General features: G+C 42.0%; 1 protein-coding gene across 1 annotated transcript in view; it reads right to left on the bottom strand.

Annotated features, from left to right (window-relative positions):
- Positions 1-14,416, bottom strand: part of ABTB1 (ankyrin repeat and BTB domain containing 1) — a 178,696-nt gene that overhangs the window by 128,506 nt on the left and 35,774 nt on the right. Inside the window, exons 4-5 of the mRNA XM_078661736.1 lie at positions 13,605-13,749; positions 3,786-3,945 (exon numbers count right to left, since the gene is read on the bottom strand). Of these exons, the coding sequence (XP_078517862.1) occupies positions 3,786-3,945; positions 13,605-13,749 (305 nt within the window). The remainder of the gene's footprint in view (positions 1-3,785; positions 3,946-13,604; positions 13,750-14,416) is intronic.

Below are 14,416 nucleotides of genomic sequence, written 5' to 3'. Positions count from 1 at the left end.
CCTGAGGCCATCAGGAGACCAGTTGACTCCTGGCCTCTTTCAAACATGCAGTTCTTGGCATGGGTGGTTAGAGCCCTTTCCCAATGTTCAAGCAGTCTCTTTTCTGCTTTCTATTTCTGCACCATGTAACGTGTGGTCTGCTGTCATACCAATGTGTTCAGACTTCCAGCCGTGTTCTGTATTTTGAGAGTACTCAAAAGTCTTGGCTCTGGTGGCCCACACCCCATACAACCTGCTTCCTACTAGTTGGGAGTCTGGGTCCAGTTCTTGTACTACACTGGGCAGGCTAATAGTCTTCAAGGCAAGAAGATTGCAAGAGAATTTCAAAGCTCAACCTCAGACACCAAAACATATCATATACATGGCAGAGGTGGGAGAGTGCCCTCAGCTGGAATCTTCACCCCTCAGTCACTCCCTAATTTATTATATGTTAATCCCTTTTGAAAAATCAGCCCTAACGAAACACCTTCTCTCCTCTCTTTTATCGCTTATCTGCCTAGGTCAAAGCAGAGCTGCTCAACAACATTGCAAAAAATAGTCAGTTTGTGCGTCTGCAGCTAAGAAACTAAGTGATGTGCATTTACATGCAACTATGGGCACTCATATGATGAGAGTTTCAGCCTCACCATGTTTCAAGGGAAACAGAATCAATAAGAATCAGAGTAGTGGCTTCTCAATGTAAAGACGAGCAGAATCTAGCAGAGAAATATGAAGGTAACTGTGAAAAACAGATGTTCCCTACTGTGATAAAATGTATCAGAAACTGAAAGGTTACCCATTTAACAATTAAACCCAGTAAACAAAGAACACTGTAACATGTTTGACCCTAGCTGACACCATGGAAACACATGGGTGGATGAAATAGCTGAATTAAGCTGGTACCTCCTATATCAGTGTTACCCAGTCAGGGTTCCTCAGAACCCAAGGTTTCTCCAGACTCTCAGCGGGGTGGTAGTGCAGCTATCTTCTTCACATTTAATACAGGCTCCTGTGAAAAAGTACTCCGCAGAGATGAGTGCTGCAAATGCTCAATAATATTTACAGCAGTTCTGCTAAAGCCAAGTGCACATGGAGGAGCCTCAAGACGACACGGTTCAACACTCAGGTTGATGGTGTCCTACCATTGGAGCAGCTACAGTCACGGCAGTCGTGGGCTTGCCTTCATATAATATTGCCTCGTGGCAATCTACTCACACGGGAAAGCGAAGACAGAGACTGTTTTATCAAGGATGAGATCAGAGGGATGTGCTCCCCAGAAAGGGTTCAATCTCCCCCTCCTCCTCTTCCCTTCCACTGTTATTCCTGTTCTTTTTTCTCCTTGCCCTTTTACTTCTATGGTCTTTATAAATTTCCATTTCCTGCTATAAATCTGTGGTTATATTGGACTCCCATTCACCCACCCCACACAATGCAAGTGGGATTTACACAATTCTTAGGTGATCGCAACTTAACTACATCTACTGTCCACTGATGACACAGAACCTAGAAGCACAGGCAAAGAAAATTTAGATTTTGTATAGCATAAAGATGTTTTGTGTTCTAACGTTGGGCAGAGAGGGTTTAAGAAGGTGACGACCACCTCAGGGACAGAGTGGAGTATACTGCATGCTGGGTGTACACGAGGAATAAAGTAACATACACTATGGAAAGTTGTAGGTAGCTTCTTATTCAAATTAATATTTATATTTACGTAAAGATACAATATGGATGTTATTGTTAATTAGCACTTCCCAAATTTGTGAGCTGTGGTAAAACATTCATGTTTTTTATTTCAATCATTTATATTATATACTAATTTAATAGGCAAACCTAATTTGTATGCAGAAAGGTCACATGCCGGTCACTACCCTTTTCCAGCATTGGTATATTTCAGATTCAAATGCTTCATCTACTGCATGCCTTTAGGCTGAAAACCTAAAAAAAAAACCTCATAGGGCCTGATTTAGAGTATGATGGGATCAGAACAATCTCCTACTTTTGGAGAACCTGCTAAATCGGAAAGAGCATCCAACCAACCAAAATGTCTACACCATTCTATCACAAAGGTAGAGCAAATAGCACAGATGTGTTCTCCCCATCACCATTAACTGTAGTACTATGTGGCCCATTCCTCTCTGTGTTAGGCCTGCACTGCAGCCAATGAGGTGGAAGTGCACCAAGCTCCTTCCCTCTAAAGGACAAAAGACTTTTCAAATGTGCAAGTAATAAAAACTTTCATAAAAAGAGCAAGGATCACACTTACAATTAGGAAGTGATATTTGCTTTCCAGCACTCGATCTTTCATAGATTAAAATTCTTGAATTAAAACTAGAAAAGTGTAACTAGTCTGTCCTAGTTTTCAATCACAGGAATCTTCATTACTAGTAATAAATATTTAACAGTCACAAAACATGAACAGTCAAACACTGCTCATCGTTCATAGTCACAAACAGTGAATTGTCCCACACGTGTGCACTTTAAATAAGAGATAAAAATATATTCTGACATAAGGTGTCTTTAGATTTTCATATCTGCCTATCTAAACACCGAACTGCGTACTCTGTGGAGCACTGCTTTCCTTGGTCAAACAGAACATGGAAGTGGAACAATAGGTGTACAGAGAGCAAATCGGGGATGTGGCTTCTCAGTCAGCACTTTCAGAACCAGTTTGGGGTGGTTCTTCTTTCAAATGTATCTTCCAAGCTGTTTTCCAGACACAACCTTTATGGAGAGGGATGCTCCTCAGAGTATGGTAGTCTCCATCTGGAGAACCCAAAACAGAAGCACAAAATGTTGCACCTGGGTATCAACAGCCACACTGAACAGCGATAAGGAAAGAAACAACAGGCTGACCTCACCTAAAGGACTGTCACTCAAAACAACAGAGTCTGCAGTCCCACCTTTCATCCCCACCTTCTACCAAAAGGCAGTCTTCAGGAAGAGTACCTCTCAGCACAGCTCCTCCCAGTAAAAGGACCTCGTCAAATGTCTAAATAAGCCCGGTCTCCTCTTTCCTCACTTCAGTGTCTAGGTCACCTCCTACCAGCTATAGGAAAGTCAGCAATGCACTTCCAATGTCTGGGAAAACAATCTTACCTCTGTATTGTGCACAGGCACAGGCCAAGAGCTTCAACAATGGAAACCACAGGCCTCCATTACTTTGTTTCACTCATATACACAAGGCATGTACCACTTAGGCTACAAAGATACACAAACACACACAACATACACTTGCAATGCTAGCAGTAGGATCTGGGTTTGGGCACAGATGCAGGACTTTACAAGAGTGAACCAGCAGGCCTAACTCAAGGGACACAGATAAAAAAAAGACTGGACACAACTACTCATTCACTAAACAAAGTATGCTGAACCACCGCTCTACGTGCCAAAGAAATAAGCTAAAGTTTGATGTGTCCCTCCAGGACCAGGATGGGACCAAGACTACACTCATGTAAAGGAACAGGTCTACGCCTTCGCACAGACACTAGATAAGCTGAAGGCTGGAACCAAACACTAACAATGGAAAGGAGACAAGTGGTGTTACTAGGTACGACAAATATGGTATACAAAGTGATTTAAACTCACTTAATGTTAAAGAAAAAACTCATTATTTCTCATTTCTTTTTTTAAAATCTGTTTGATATCTTTAAGTTTCTAATTTGGCATTTCCAACTGGTTGTTGCAGGTGTTCTACTTTTAGGATTAGAGCTACATGAGCTAACACTGCTTCAGAAAGGCTCTCCACTCTTACCATTGCCAACACACGAGTCGCTAACCTGCTAAAGGCCCAGTCTCACACAGCTTACCAGAGGGTGCTTTAGTGCCACAAGGTTTTTTCCTTTCCATTTGGTGTCAAACATTTCAGCAAAGTAAGCACTGCGTGCACTCAGGATGCAACGATGGGCACAGAACGTTTCGTCATGTACGATGAAGCCAATGTCACTCTGGTAACCCTGTTCAAGCAACCTGAAAAGGAGACAAGAAGTTCTATTAAAAGAGCAGATAAAAATAAATAGTATAGATTACTATCCTCATAAGTACAATTGTCCCTTCAAATCATTCAGGGACAACACTTTACTCCTAAACCTCTTACTTATTTCGTGGGTATTCAATGAATCGATTATTTAGTAGCAAACTTAAATTTTGAAACTAGTATAGTATATAATAGTATTCCATGCTCTAATACCTTTCATTTTTTCGACACCAAACTGTGCTCTGTCATTCTTGATGGGCTTTCCCTAGTTTGCTTTCCCTAGTTTGCTGTACATTTTGCCATTTTCACTACCTTCAATTAATGTTAACAACATACAACATTGTGGGGATTTTATCACAATGTCAGAAACAAGTATTCTTTGGTATGGGTTCTCTTGATCAGGTGGAAAAAGAGCGAAAGATGATGACTTTTGCCAAAGACCAGTGAAGGTGAAATGTGGAGGTATCCCTTCGCACACAGGTGATCCTGGACATGAGTGAATAGGAGGATGAGCTCACATACCAGGTGTTCACTCCCATGCAATTCCTCCACTAGCCACCATGGAGAATAGGCAACCTGTGGCACAGCAGCTCTCTACATTTGGAACATGTTGCACATGTGCTTGCTGCAATAGACTGCACACATGTTGCATTACCTACCAAACATATTTTGACAATCACCAACAGTGACACTCTGTTAATTCACAACTGGCATACAATGCCAGAGTATGCTAACTTCTCTGATGAAATTCATAGAGTAACATCTTCGGGCGATCAGCGAATGCTGCATAGTGCCAGGCTGAAGACTCCAACAATATGTGGCAGCGGGGAAAATGACATCAAAAGCACATGAGCACTTGGTGGTGCACATGTTGTATGGACAACAAAATATGAGTGGAAATGTTGGAATGCATGTTCAGACAAGCATGCAGACATATGCATGTGAACTGCTACTAGGATACCCAGCTGCAGTGGTGCATAAGACCATTTAGGCCACCACAGAACTGCACTACATGAGGATATACTCACTGACATAAATCCAAGCCAAGATTCTGGGCACACACAAGACCTGCTGCCTTAGCGCGAGAAAAGAGACAACAAGGTGGGTGCAAACAACCAATTGGTGATATAAAATTTCTACTCAAATTCGCCAGGTGGGGGTTGGCCAATGGCAACTGTCTGTTAATAAGGTGAAAGAGTTTCTGAGCCTGGCTATTTATGACATCCTAAGTGGCAGCTATCATCACGAAACTCCACAGTACACCTTGTGCTGCATATAGCTGAACACAACACACAAAGATGCTATGTGAGCAATGCTGCCACCCAACTAACTATTCACACACTATTCGTCACAACAACAACATATCCGCCAAATGATGTTAAGCAAGTCGTGGCGGTCATCACTTCAATGCATGCCACAAATATTTGTGAAACATAGTTGCTGACTCTCTGCTAGAAGCGTAGCTCACTGCACTCTGTAGAGACACAATACTAGTTCAACTAATGTATGTGAATCATTAAATTCTGTACCTTATACATCTACTACACAGTGGAAGTTCTAGGGGAGGAGGTCCAAGTCCATTTGTAAAGGGCGAGGTATCTTGTGGCTGCAAATATATCCAGCGTTCAGGCCAGGACTGTGCCAGGCATTGCTTCTCCCAATTTAGTAATTTTCTTTATGCCGAGACAAAATTTCCTTACTTTGAAGGCAATGGGAAAACCATTGCCTGGCTATAAACAGAAGCGCCCCTCCCCAACCCAGTTTTACATTTACCACGGATTCACAAATCCACTGCTGTTAAATGAAATGGGAACCCTCCCTCTATACAATTTCTTTCTGGTCTGTGGCTGGCCATTTATCCAAGCAAGGATTTATACGAATTTCTGACCTAAGTATGCCAAACACTTAGTTAAACAGCAGATGTTGACCTTCGACCAGATGAAAGAAGCCTCCTCTATGATGATACACCTCAAAAAGACAATGTTTCAAGTGGCTAATAATGCTCAAATAGACCTCTTATTAAGCCTTGAAAACATTTGGAGTATGCTGATTGGATGTTTGAAGACAAATCACTTGCATTGCTTTAGGAAAGATTGCTAGTGGATTAATTTACCAAGTGTTCTTTCAATCCATATTTGGGCTCATGCATCAAACTTCTTTTGTACCAGGATACAGTTTGACTAACCTGTAATCCGTGATGTCATTGATGTATGTAATGTCGAAGGGGAGGGTATGAAGGAAACTGCTGGTATTAGCATTGTGGCCCTAGACAGTGACTGCTTATGTGGATTACAGTCAGCTCCCAACATCACAGCTTAGGGTACTTCCAATTACTGATCCTTTATGTCCAGGACATGACATCAGCTGAGAAGAGCAGGTACCACTCTGAGGTGGAATAAGACTTTGCAACAAAAAGTGCTCTCAGAAAATTCTTTCTGGAAATCCACCAGAGTGTGGCTTGGGTTCTAGAGTTTTGGAAAAGCTGCACAAAGGCCTTAGGCTTTCTAGACCCAACAGTACTTCCTGCTAGGCCACGCTCATCACTTTTCCGTCCTTGGTCTATGTGAGAATCACCACACGTCCCACCAAATGGGAAGCACTGGATCTTTTGCCACTAGAAGGCCAATGCTTTCTAATGATGTCCAATGGGACAATTTGAAAAACAGCTAAAAACCACGCAAAACTCTAGATCTACATTGTTCCGAGGAGCAGCCTGAGGATAGCCAAGGCATTAGAGAGGCTGGTTTAAATATATAAAAGCCTTGACTGGAAGTGACTCCATCTTACACAAGTATAACCGGTCTGCTTAGACCACAATGAAGACTATACTATCAAAGAGATTTTCTACCATTTTCTTCACCTTCTCAGAAGGCAGGTTGGAGGACTTTAGCAGTATCAACATATGCCTCAAAGCAAAGTCATACATCAATAGAAAAATGGTTGTTTGCTACACTTTTGATAGCCAAGTCCACAGTTATGTAACATGGCTGAAAGTATGTGCAACTCTAAGACAATCTTATACAATCTGTCCGGGGAATCAGTGACAGTTCTGAGAAAACAAAGCTGCCCGAGATCTATGACGACATTTCTTTGAGATCTGGAGCAGTCGGTGGTTACACAAAGGCATATGGGTGGGGGGCAGTCATTTACCACTTGTGTCCCTCGTGTTACTGTACTTCTGTGTGATACCAAAATTACTAAATTATACACTTGACTGCTCGTATTAGCTACACCCCGAAAGCGGAGTCTTTTTGAAGGGTTGACAGTAGGCTTAGATGTCAAACAGGAAGAAAGTGAAAAAACACATGATAAAGTCAATGCCTAGTCAGGTCTACTTATTTATTACAAAAATGTCTTCATTTAAATAAAGGAAAAACAAAGATCAATAAAACAAACCGAAAGGAAAAACAAAGATCAATAAAACAAACCGAATGATGCATCCCCAAACACTTTTAAGGCAATTACATGGTCCTGCAAATTAAATAAAGTTGAGGTGCCTAAAGGAGAAGCTTGGAAGTGTGTATTTGTCTTCAGAAACCTTTGGGTCTAGGTTCTTTATTACAATGTTTCTCTCTTAACTGAGGTGCCAGACAGAATACTACACATGTATCAAAAATAATATTACAGCTTTTACTCTGGACTCTAAGCAGATACTGGGTGCAAGGATGAAGGGGTTCTCTCTGGTTTGCTAAAAAAGTGCATTAAGGCACTAAAGCCCCAAACTATACCATACCAATGTGAACTGGAACTTCCAACCCCTATTGTGGGTAATATCTGATTTAATAAGGTAAAAGTTCCAGTGTCTAGCTAATGGTGTCAATAGAAGTCATGGCATTGGTGAGAGGCGCACTGGCACACACTGGCACAGCCCATAGGCGGAGTTTCAAATGGACTTCAAAGTCAGTGTTCGGAAAGGGGAACTACAGGTCCTAGTAATATTTTAGCATTCACTGTTAGTTCCACAACGTGTGAGGCAGGTTCGCACCAAATCCTTGAGCCTCCGGCCAATGCTGTCTGTTCACACCTCTTCAATTGATCAAGCAGGCCTTTGACCTTCAGATAATGCAACTATTTCGCGCAGGTTTCAACCAGATAAATGGGAGTTGCACAGGAGGGGCTCGTGTCAGGGAAAGGAGTCGGATGGGGGGGGCGCAGGAGAGGGGATGGATTGGGGGGGGGGGCAACAGAGGAAAATAAAACAATAGAAAAGACCTTACCTGCCGCACTCCAGCGTCTTGCTCTTCTGCTCCTCTTCCCGCAGGCACAGGGTCCCACCCTGCCCTGCGGCCAATGCTGAAGCTGCTCCCATGCATGAGAGCAGCTTCAAGATTGGCTTGAGCGCCGTGAATTTGCACTCCCAGACAGACTGGGAGCCTGTGCCTGCGGTCTCCAACCCAGCAACGCAGCTCAGGTTGGAGAGAGCTTCAGTCCACACGACAGTTTGGCAGGCCTAAGACGGCCGGCAAAACCATCATGCACACTGATAGCAGTGCACACCACTCCCCCTCCAGTACTGTCACCACCTAGCCTCGCCCCCAGCACTCGGCACACAGTCACAAGAAGAAAATACAATGAAAATAAAACAAGTTTTAAACTCTTTCTTTATCGTTTGATTTTTCATGTTTTTGAGTGTGCTGGCCGGGGGGCGTCGCTACTACGCCATAGGGGAGGAGCCACTGCTGGAGTTGCATGTACGACATCCAGTGAGTTAGCCTTCCTCTCACTCTCTTTTTTTCTTTTTTGCATGTCCCTTAAGGAACCATGGAGATGAACCTTCACTTTCTCCTGCATATAGACCATGTCCCCATCAAGGACATGATTCAATAGCACACATTATACACATACGCAACTTGCACCACACACCTGACACTAAATACCACACACATAGCAGCGGAGTGAACAGATTTTACACCAGGCAGGTAGGTAGAGGACTTGAGGCACATGTAAAACAGCCTTTGCCTCTAACTTGAGCCTAGTAGAGTCAAGTATCAATCACCCTATAGTCTTTGAGCTCACACTAAGGTTGCAAGTACAATTTGGGACCACCTCATTTATCAGAGCATTGCATCCTACTGCTAGATCAGTATAAAACATGGACTATTTCCAGTAGGCTCACAGATGCAGAGTCCACTAGGGTCACTCCGAAGGTTGAACGAAAGGGCAGGATGGCACAGCTGTCCATACATCTCACAGACATTCCTAAAGCCCGAAAGAGAAATTTACTTACGTTGAAAGAGAAAGGAGCAACATTGCAGACCTGAACTAAAAGCAATAAGAAGAAACCTTCATCTACACAGGACAAGTCAGTGGCGACTGCTTCCTGATGGCATTAGTGGGGCGCTTCAAAAACAAAAATGAAACACTTAGCTGCCGTCCGGCCGCCGCCTCTCCTCAGTCCTCTTTTCCTTCCTTCTGCTTAACAGGAGGCAGAATTAGGAAGAACCCACTCAAGCTCTCTAGACCAATCACAACGCTGCAATGCAGCGTTGTGATTGGTCTGAGCACTGTTTTTTGGCCCGCAGCCAGGGAATGGGAGCCTGGGGTATGTTCTCCACCCAGGCTGTAATGCAGCCTGGATCGAGAATATGCAAAGTGCGCACAAGTGTTTGGCCGGTCAAAGAGGGCTGGACAAACATTCATGCTCACTTGGAGTGGGCACACCACTCCTCCCCTGCCCTGATATGTGAGCAGGGCAGCCCCACCCCGCCCACAAAGCTGCCTGAGCACGAAAAAATAAAATGATAACGCCACGTTATTGTCATTTTATTTTTCCTTTTTTTGCAGTGCTGCAGGCAGTGCGGCGACCCTTCTCCACCTTAGCGGAGGAGCCACCACTGGTACTTGTTTAACCCCAGATTCACAGGATCACTAAATAATTATTCACTCAGCTTCTCTAGCTCCTAAGAAGATGACCGGGTTCCCCACCCCTTAAGTACTTTAATCCCCACACAACTTAAAAGTACTAGTGAGCCTATGACTCCCGGAATTATTGGGAAATTAATTTTACATTAATGCAGTTCAATCCATCCATCCAACTTCAGTATTAACAAACAATGGCTTACATGAGGTTTCATCTCTGCAATTGCATATATATCACTTCAGCAATATATTTCCGATTGCCACTAAAAGGCATCAAACAAACAACTGCATCCATTAAACTACACTTGGGATATTTGCACTCTTCCAACAAACATTCACTCAATTTACTTTGCGATAAACTAAAAATTCATACAATAGAAAATATTGATACAGTTTAAGTGTCACAGGTATTGACATCACTTTACGCTACATATAGTACTCTATGCCTATATTTTGTGCTTCCCAACATATTTTCCAAAAAGAACAATTGATGGACAGAATGCAGAACAATGTCATACATTCACCCCAGTCCTGAGATCTGGGCCCAAATCCATCGTTTTTTTGCTCCCTGTGCTATTCCAGTTTAAACACAGCCATATGCAAATCAGTCTTGAACCTGCACCCAATGGGAACCGTCCAGCCCGTACTGCCAGGCCAGATCCTCCCAGGACTGGAAACGAGCATCCTAGGACCAGTTTCGGGGTTTCGCCCCTCATCAGCCAGGATAGCTTGATGTCAGTGGCATAAGAGCACGTCTGGGCATACCCGTCCAACGCAAGTGACAATTGCAATCCCAACATATTTTGGCAGAATGAAAAGACTCTACTACTGATTAGGACAAAAGAATCAAATATTTTAAAGAACCCCTGAAAGGTAGGGTTGACGGGGTAATTATCATCTTTCTAATCGCAATCTGGATCAGTCTCTGTACTTGGGTATGTCTGAGAAGTTGCCTGAAAATATCCTTAATAAAAGTAGTTCCAACATGGAAACAGACTGACAAGAAATATGTATTCTACACTTCTATTCCAAGTTTGTAAAAGAAAGGTATTGTTTTGCTTCTAACTTCACATATCAATGAAAAGCAAGAAAACCAGTGAACACATCCTCCGTTGCCAGATGAAAAGTCCTAAGCCTTACAGGGATTAGGTTGTGAGTAGCAGTTTTACCATTCAGGAAGAGTTCCATATGTTACAACATTGTGGCCTAATAATAAATCTAAGGTCCATGGAGAGACATGCGAGCAATAATGTTCTCCAGGGATAACATCTTCCACCTTCTGTAGGACGTCCTCCCCACACGAAAGTCCACATTCAATCCTGGAGTTTTCTAAGAAAAGATTGTGTAAGAAGATATTGGACATTTCTGTACAATAGTGTGATGTGCATGAATATGACCTCTTTTTCAAAAATCCTTTTAACTGATTTTCATATATTAATTTAGTAAATACATTTCAACTTGTAACTGGGTCACATTCTCACCACTCCACCAATACTTTGGATCATTGTAAGTTAGAACAAATAGTATTTGTTTTCTATCTGTGCGAGTCAAGTTTCTGTGAGTTTAAAAAAGCTTATTCAATGTGCCAATGGACAGTTGGCAGTTGCTGCTGTGGCATTTTCTCAATTAAGTCTCAACTCTATATCGCAACCACCCATCTCAAACTTTGCCGTGTGTGAGTATGTTCTAGTGACCAAGCTCATACATACTCCATATAACTGTCAAAGGGCCAATGGACATCTAGTGTTGTCGTCCCTTAAAAAAAAAACGTGCAAAAACTAGATATAGTATTTACAATTGATGGAGAAGCTAGCTGTTAATCGAACCACTCGACTTTGAATGCATGTTTTATAATGGGTTAAAGGGGGTATTTAACTATTCTATGCCATCATTTGAAATGTGGTTCTTTTATCCTCTATCCAGAGAGAATACCAAAGTCTGTCACCACTAAATACGAACCCCTTAGTGTGTTTCATCTAGACCTAAATTTCCAACTGAAGGTCACCCACTCGATAAAGGGCAACTGTGAGTTTTGAAATCACAACGAAAGAAAGAAAACACAGGTCAAAGAATGGGTGGAGGTGTGGAACAACCTAGTTTGGAATTACAAGAGATAACAAAAGAAGGGGAAAGCCAACCATTTACAATTAAGCTTGTCCTTTTTATTTAATAGAAAAACCGTTTAGAAATACTGAGCCCGGGCCAGCATTTGACAGGGTATCCCAAAATATATCTACCATATCCAATGGAATCCCATATCTGCACCAAGTGCCAATACAGCCTTGAGCATCTCTTTAATGAGGCCTAATGAACTTGTTCTTGGAGAGATAAAGATATAACGGGCAAAAATCACTATAGAAAGCCTGAAAAACACAAAAGTACCGTTCAACTCTACTGCCAGAGTTATTTTTAATCACAGATCTTTCTGACAGCATCTTTAGCCTCATAGGATAGGACACCTATGTCTCACTCTTTTCTGGACCCTAAAAATCTAAGGAACTAGCCGGCTCCAATATCTGATACAGTCTCACTAAAGGCACCTCTTAATTCTTCCTGCTTTTGGATTGTATCCTCCTACTTTACTGGGCCACTCACCATTCTGCACTCCAAATTTGGGATGTGGCCCATAAATTATTGTAAACATTTGCCTGCTAGAGTGCTGAAAAATTATGTCTGCGATTTAAATGGAAGACAATGATATCTAGACCTATCATTCCACATCGTTCTGATGCAGTCAATTATCTTAACATTGGCATTGGCCTGGTCACAGTGATAGGCTACATTCTAAATCTGACCTTCTTAGAGAATGTAGTACAAAAACAATAGTTTCCTTTTTGGGCACGTCCTCCGCTATTAGAAACAATAGCTTCAGGCTAGCATCGCTAAGTGGTACAGAGACTAGGCCCCATTTCAACTGTATTTATACAAGGACCAGTATTATTCATTATAATAAAAGAGCAACACAGGAATAAAAGGCTTTTAGAAAAGCACTGCAGGCCAATGTCTGAGAAGTTGTAGGAAATTTAAATTTACCTGCATAATTTTGCCGACATGACTAACTTTGCCAAATTTCTCAAAACTTCATATTGGGTGAAAATGCTCGCAAAAAGGTTTTGGGAGAAAAATTTTAGCAGAACATTTTTTCCTGAGAAAATGCTCTAGCTTTGGTTGTTGCAGAGATTTGTCCCCTGTAAATGTAAATATTTGCAGCCTTCAGTGGAAATCTGTCCACATCTATAACCTAGACTGCAGCGTCTATCACTTAAATAAATATCATAAAGGTAGAGTAATTCCCTAAGTGGTGAGGATTCTGTATTTGAAATAAATGTCACAATCAATTTCCACCTTTTGGTCTCACAGAGGCATACAGCAGCAGAGTGAAAACAGGCCAATGGCTCTTTGTAAGTGGTGGGAATATTTTTAGATTGCACTGAGATGCCCGGCAAAAGCAAGCAGTACAAGGAGCTGACACCTTATATTTGAATTGCTATGCTTCCCTCAATAACACATATTCGCAATCCTCGCAGCCTTTTTATGAATTATGAATGTTAGCAACTATACTAAAACATTTATAACTATTTACTCTCTCTTATAACCTGGAACAACTTTCCCTGAAAGTACCTCCAAGTGCAATCTATTATCTTGCATTATTACTTTAGATTTCACACATAATAAGAGGTGTTTGTCCTCAAGACCACTGTCTTGGCAGCTACAAAATACACTCTCCTTTTAGGTTATGCATAACTGGACAATGCTGCTGCTTGCCATACAATACTTGCAATATCCCCCTCACCTCTGAAGGAAGTCATCATAGTAATCTCTCTGCATGCACTTGGCAGTGATCTGCTTATACTCCTTAAGTAGCCTCCGAATGGTGTCACTGAGGGCCCCGTATAAACATCGTTCGCCATCGAACGTGTTCGCCTCACACTTTGCACCTGATAGGAAAAAGGCAGAGATGAGTCCAAAGCATCTGTATAACTTAATGACTTAAATAGCCGCAAACAGAACCAAAATAATAGTCATGGTCCGTCATGGCTTCACTGTAAAATCATCAACCCTCTCAAACACCAAAACAGACCCCAATGCTTCGATGAAGAACAGGGTGGGATGGACAGTTTAACACTTCTATAAGAATTCTGTTAGGTTTAAGTTTCTAAAATAGGGCCAAAGCCCCAGGGACCTCAAAATGCTTAGACCAAATATATAATGGGTTGGTGGATGAACTAGAGAAATGTGTGGCTGTGCAGACAAGAAATAATAAAAATACAAAAACACGTATGAAGAGATTATGCTAAGCATGTCATGGTTTACATTTCTACCTATTTTTCTTTTGATATTCCCAACTTTGTTGCCAATTTTCTCAAATGTGTATTTTTCCATTTCCTCCAAAACCACATATTTCTCCACTGCACCCCAGTAAAGGATTAAGGAACCACGATAAAAAACATATGGGCAGGTCTCACTGAGTCCATAATTTTATCTAAACCACCCCCATATATCAACATACATCCAACCTCCTGCAAGGGGCCAAACTCCGCATCTCATGCATTAGGAAGTGCACAGCAAGGCCTGATGCAAGGCGGCCCATCGCCCAAACCTTTG

Source organism: Lissotriton helveticus, chromosome 9 (assembly GCF_964261635.1).
Source record: "Lissotriton helveticus chromosome 9, aLisHel1.1, whole genome shotgun sequence".
NCBI lineage: Eukaryota > Metazoa > Chordata > Amphibia > Caudata > Salamandridae > Lissotriton > Lissotriton helveticus.
The sequence above is the reverse complement of the archived record's forward strand: the minus strand, read 5'-3'. Positions and strand labels throughout refer to the sequence as shown.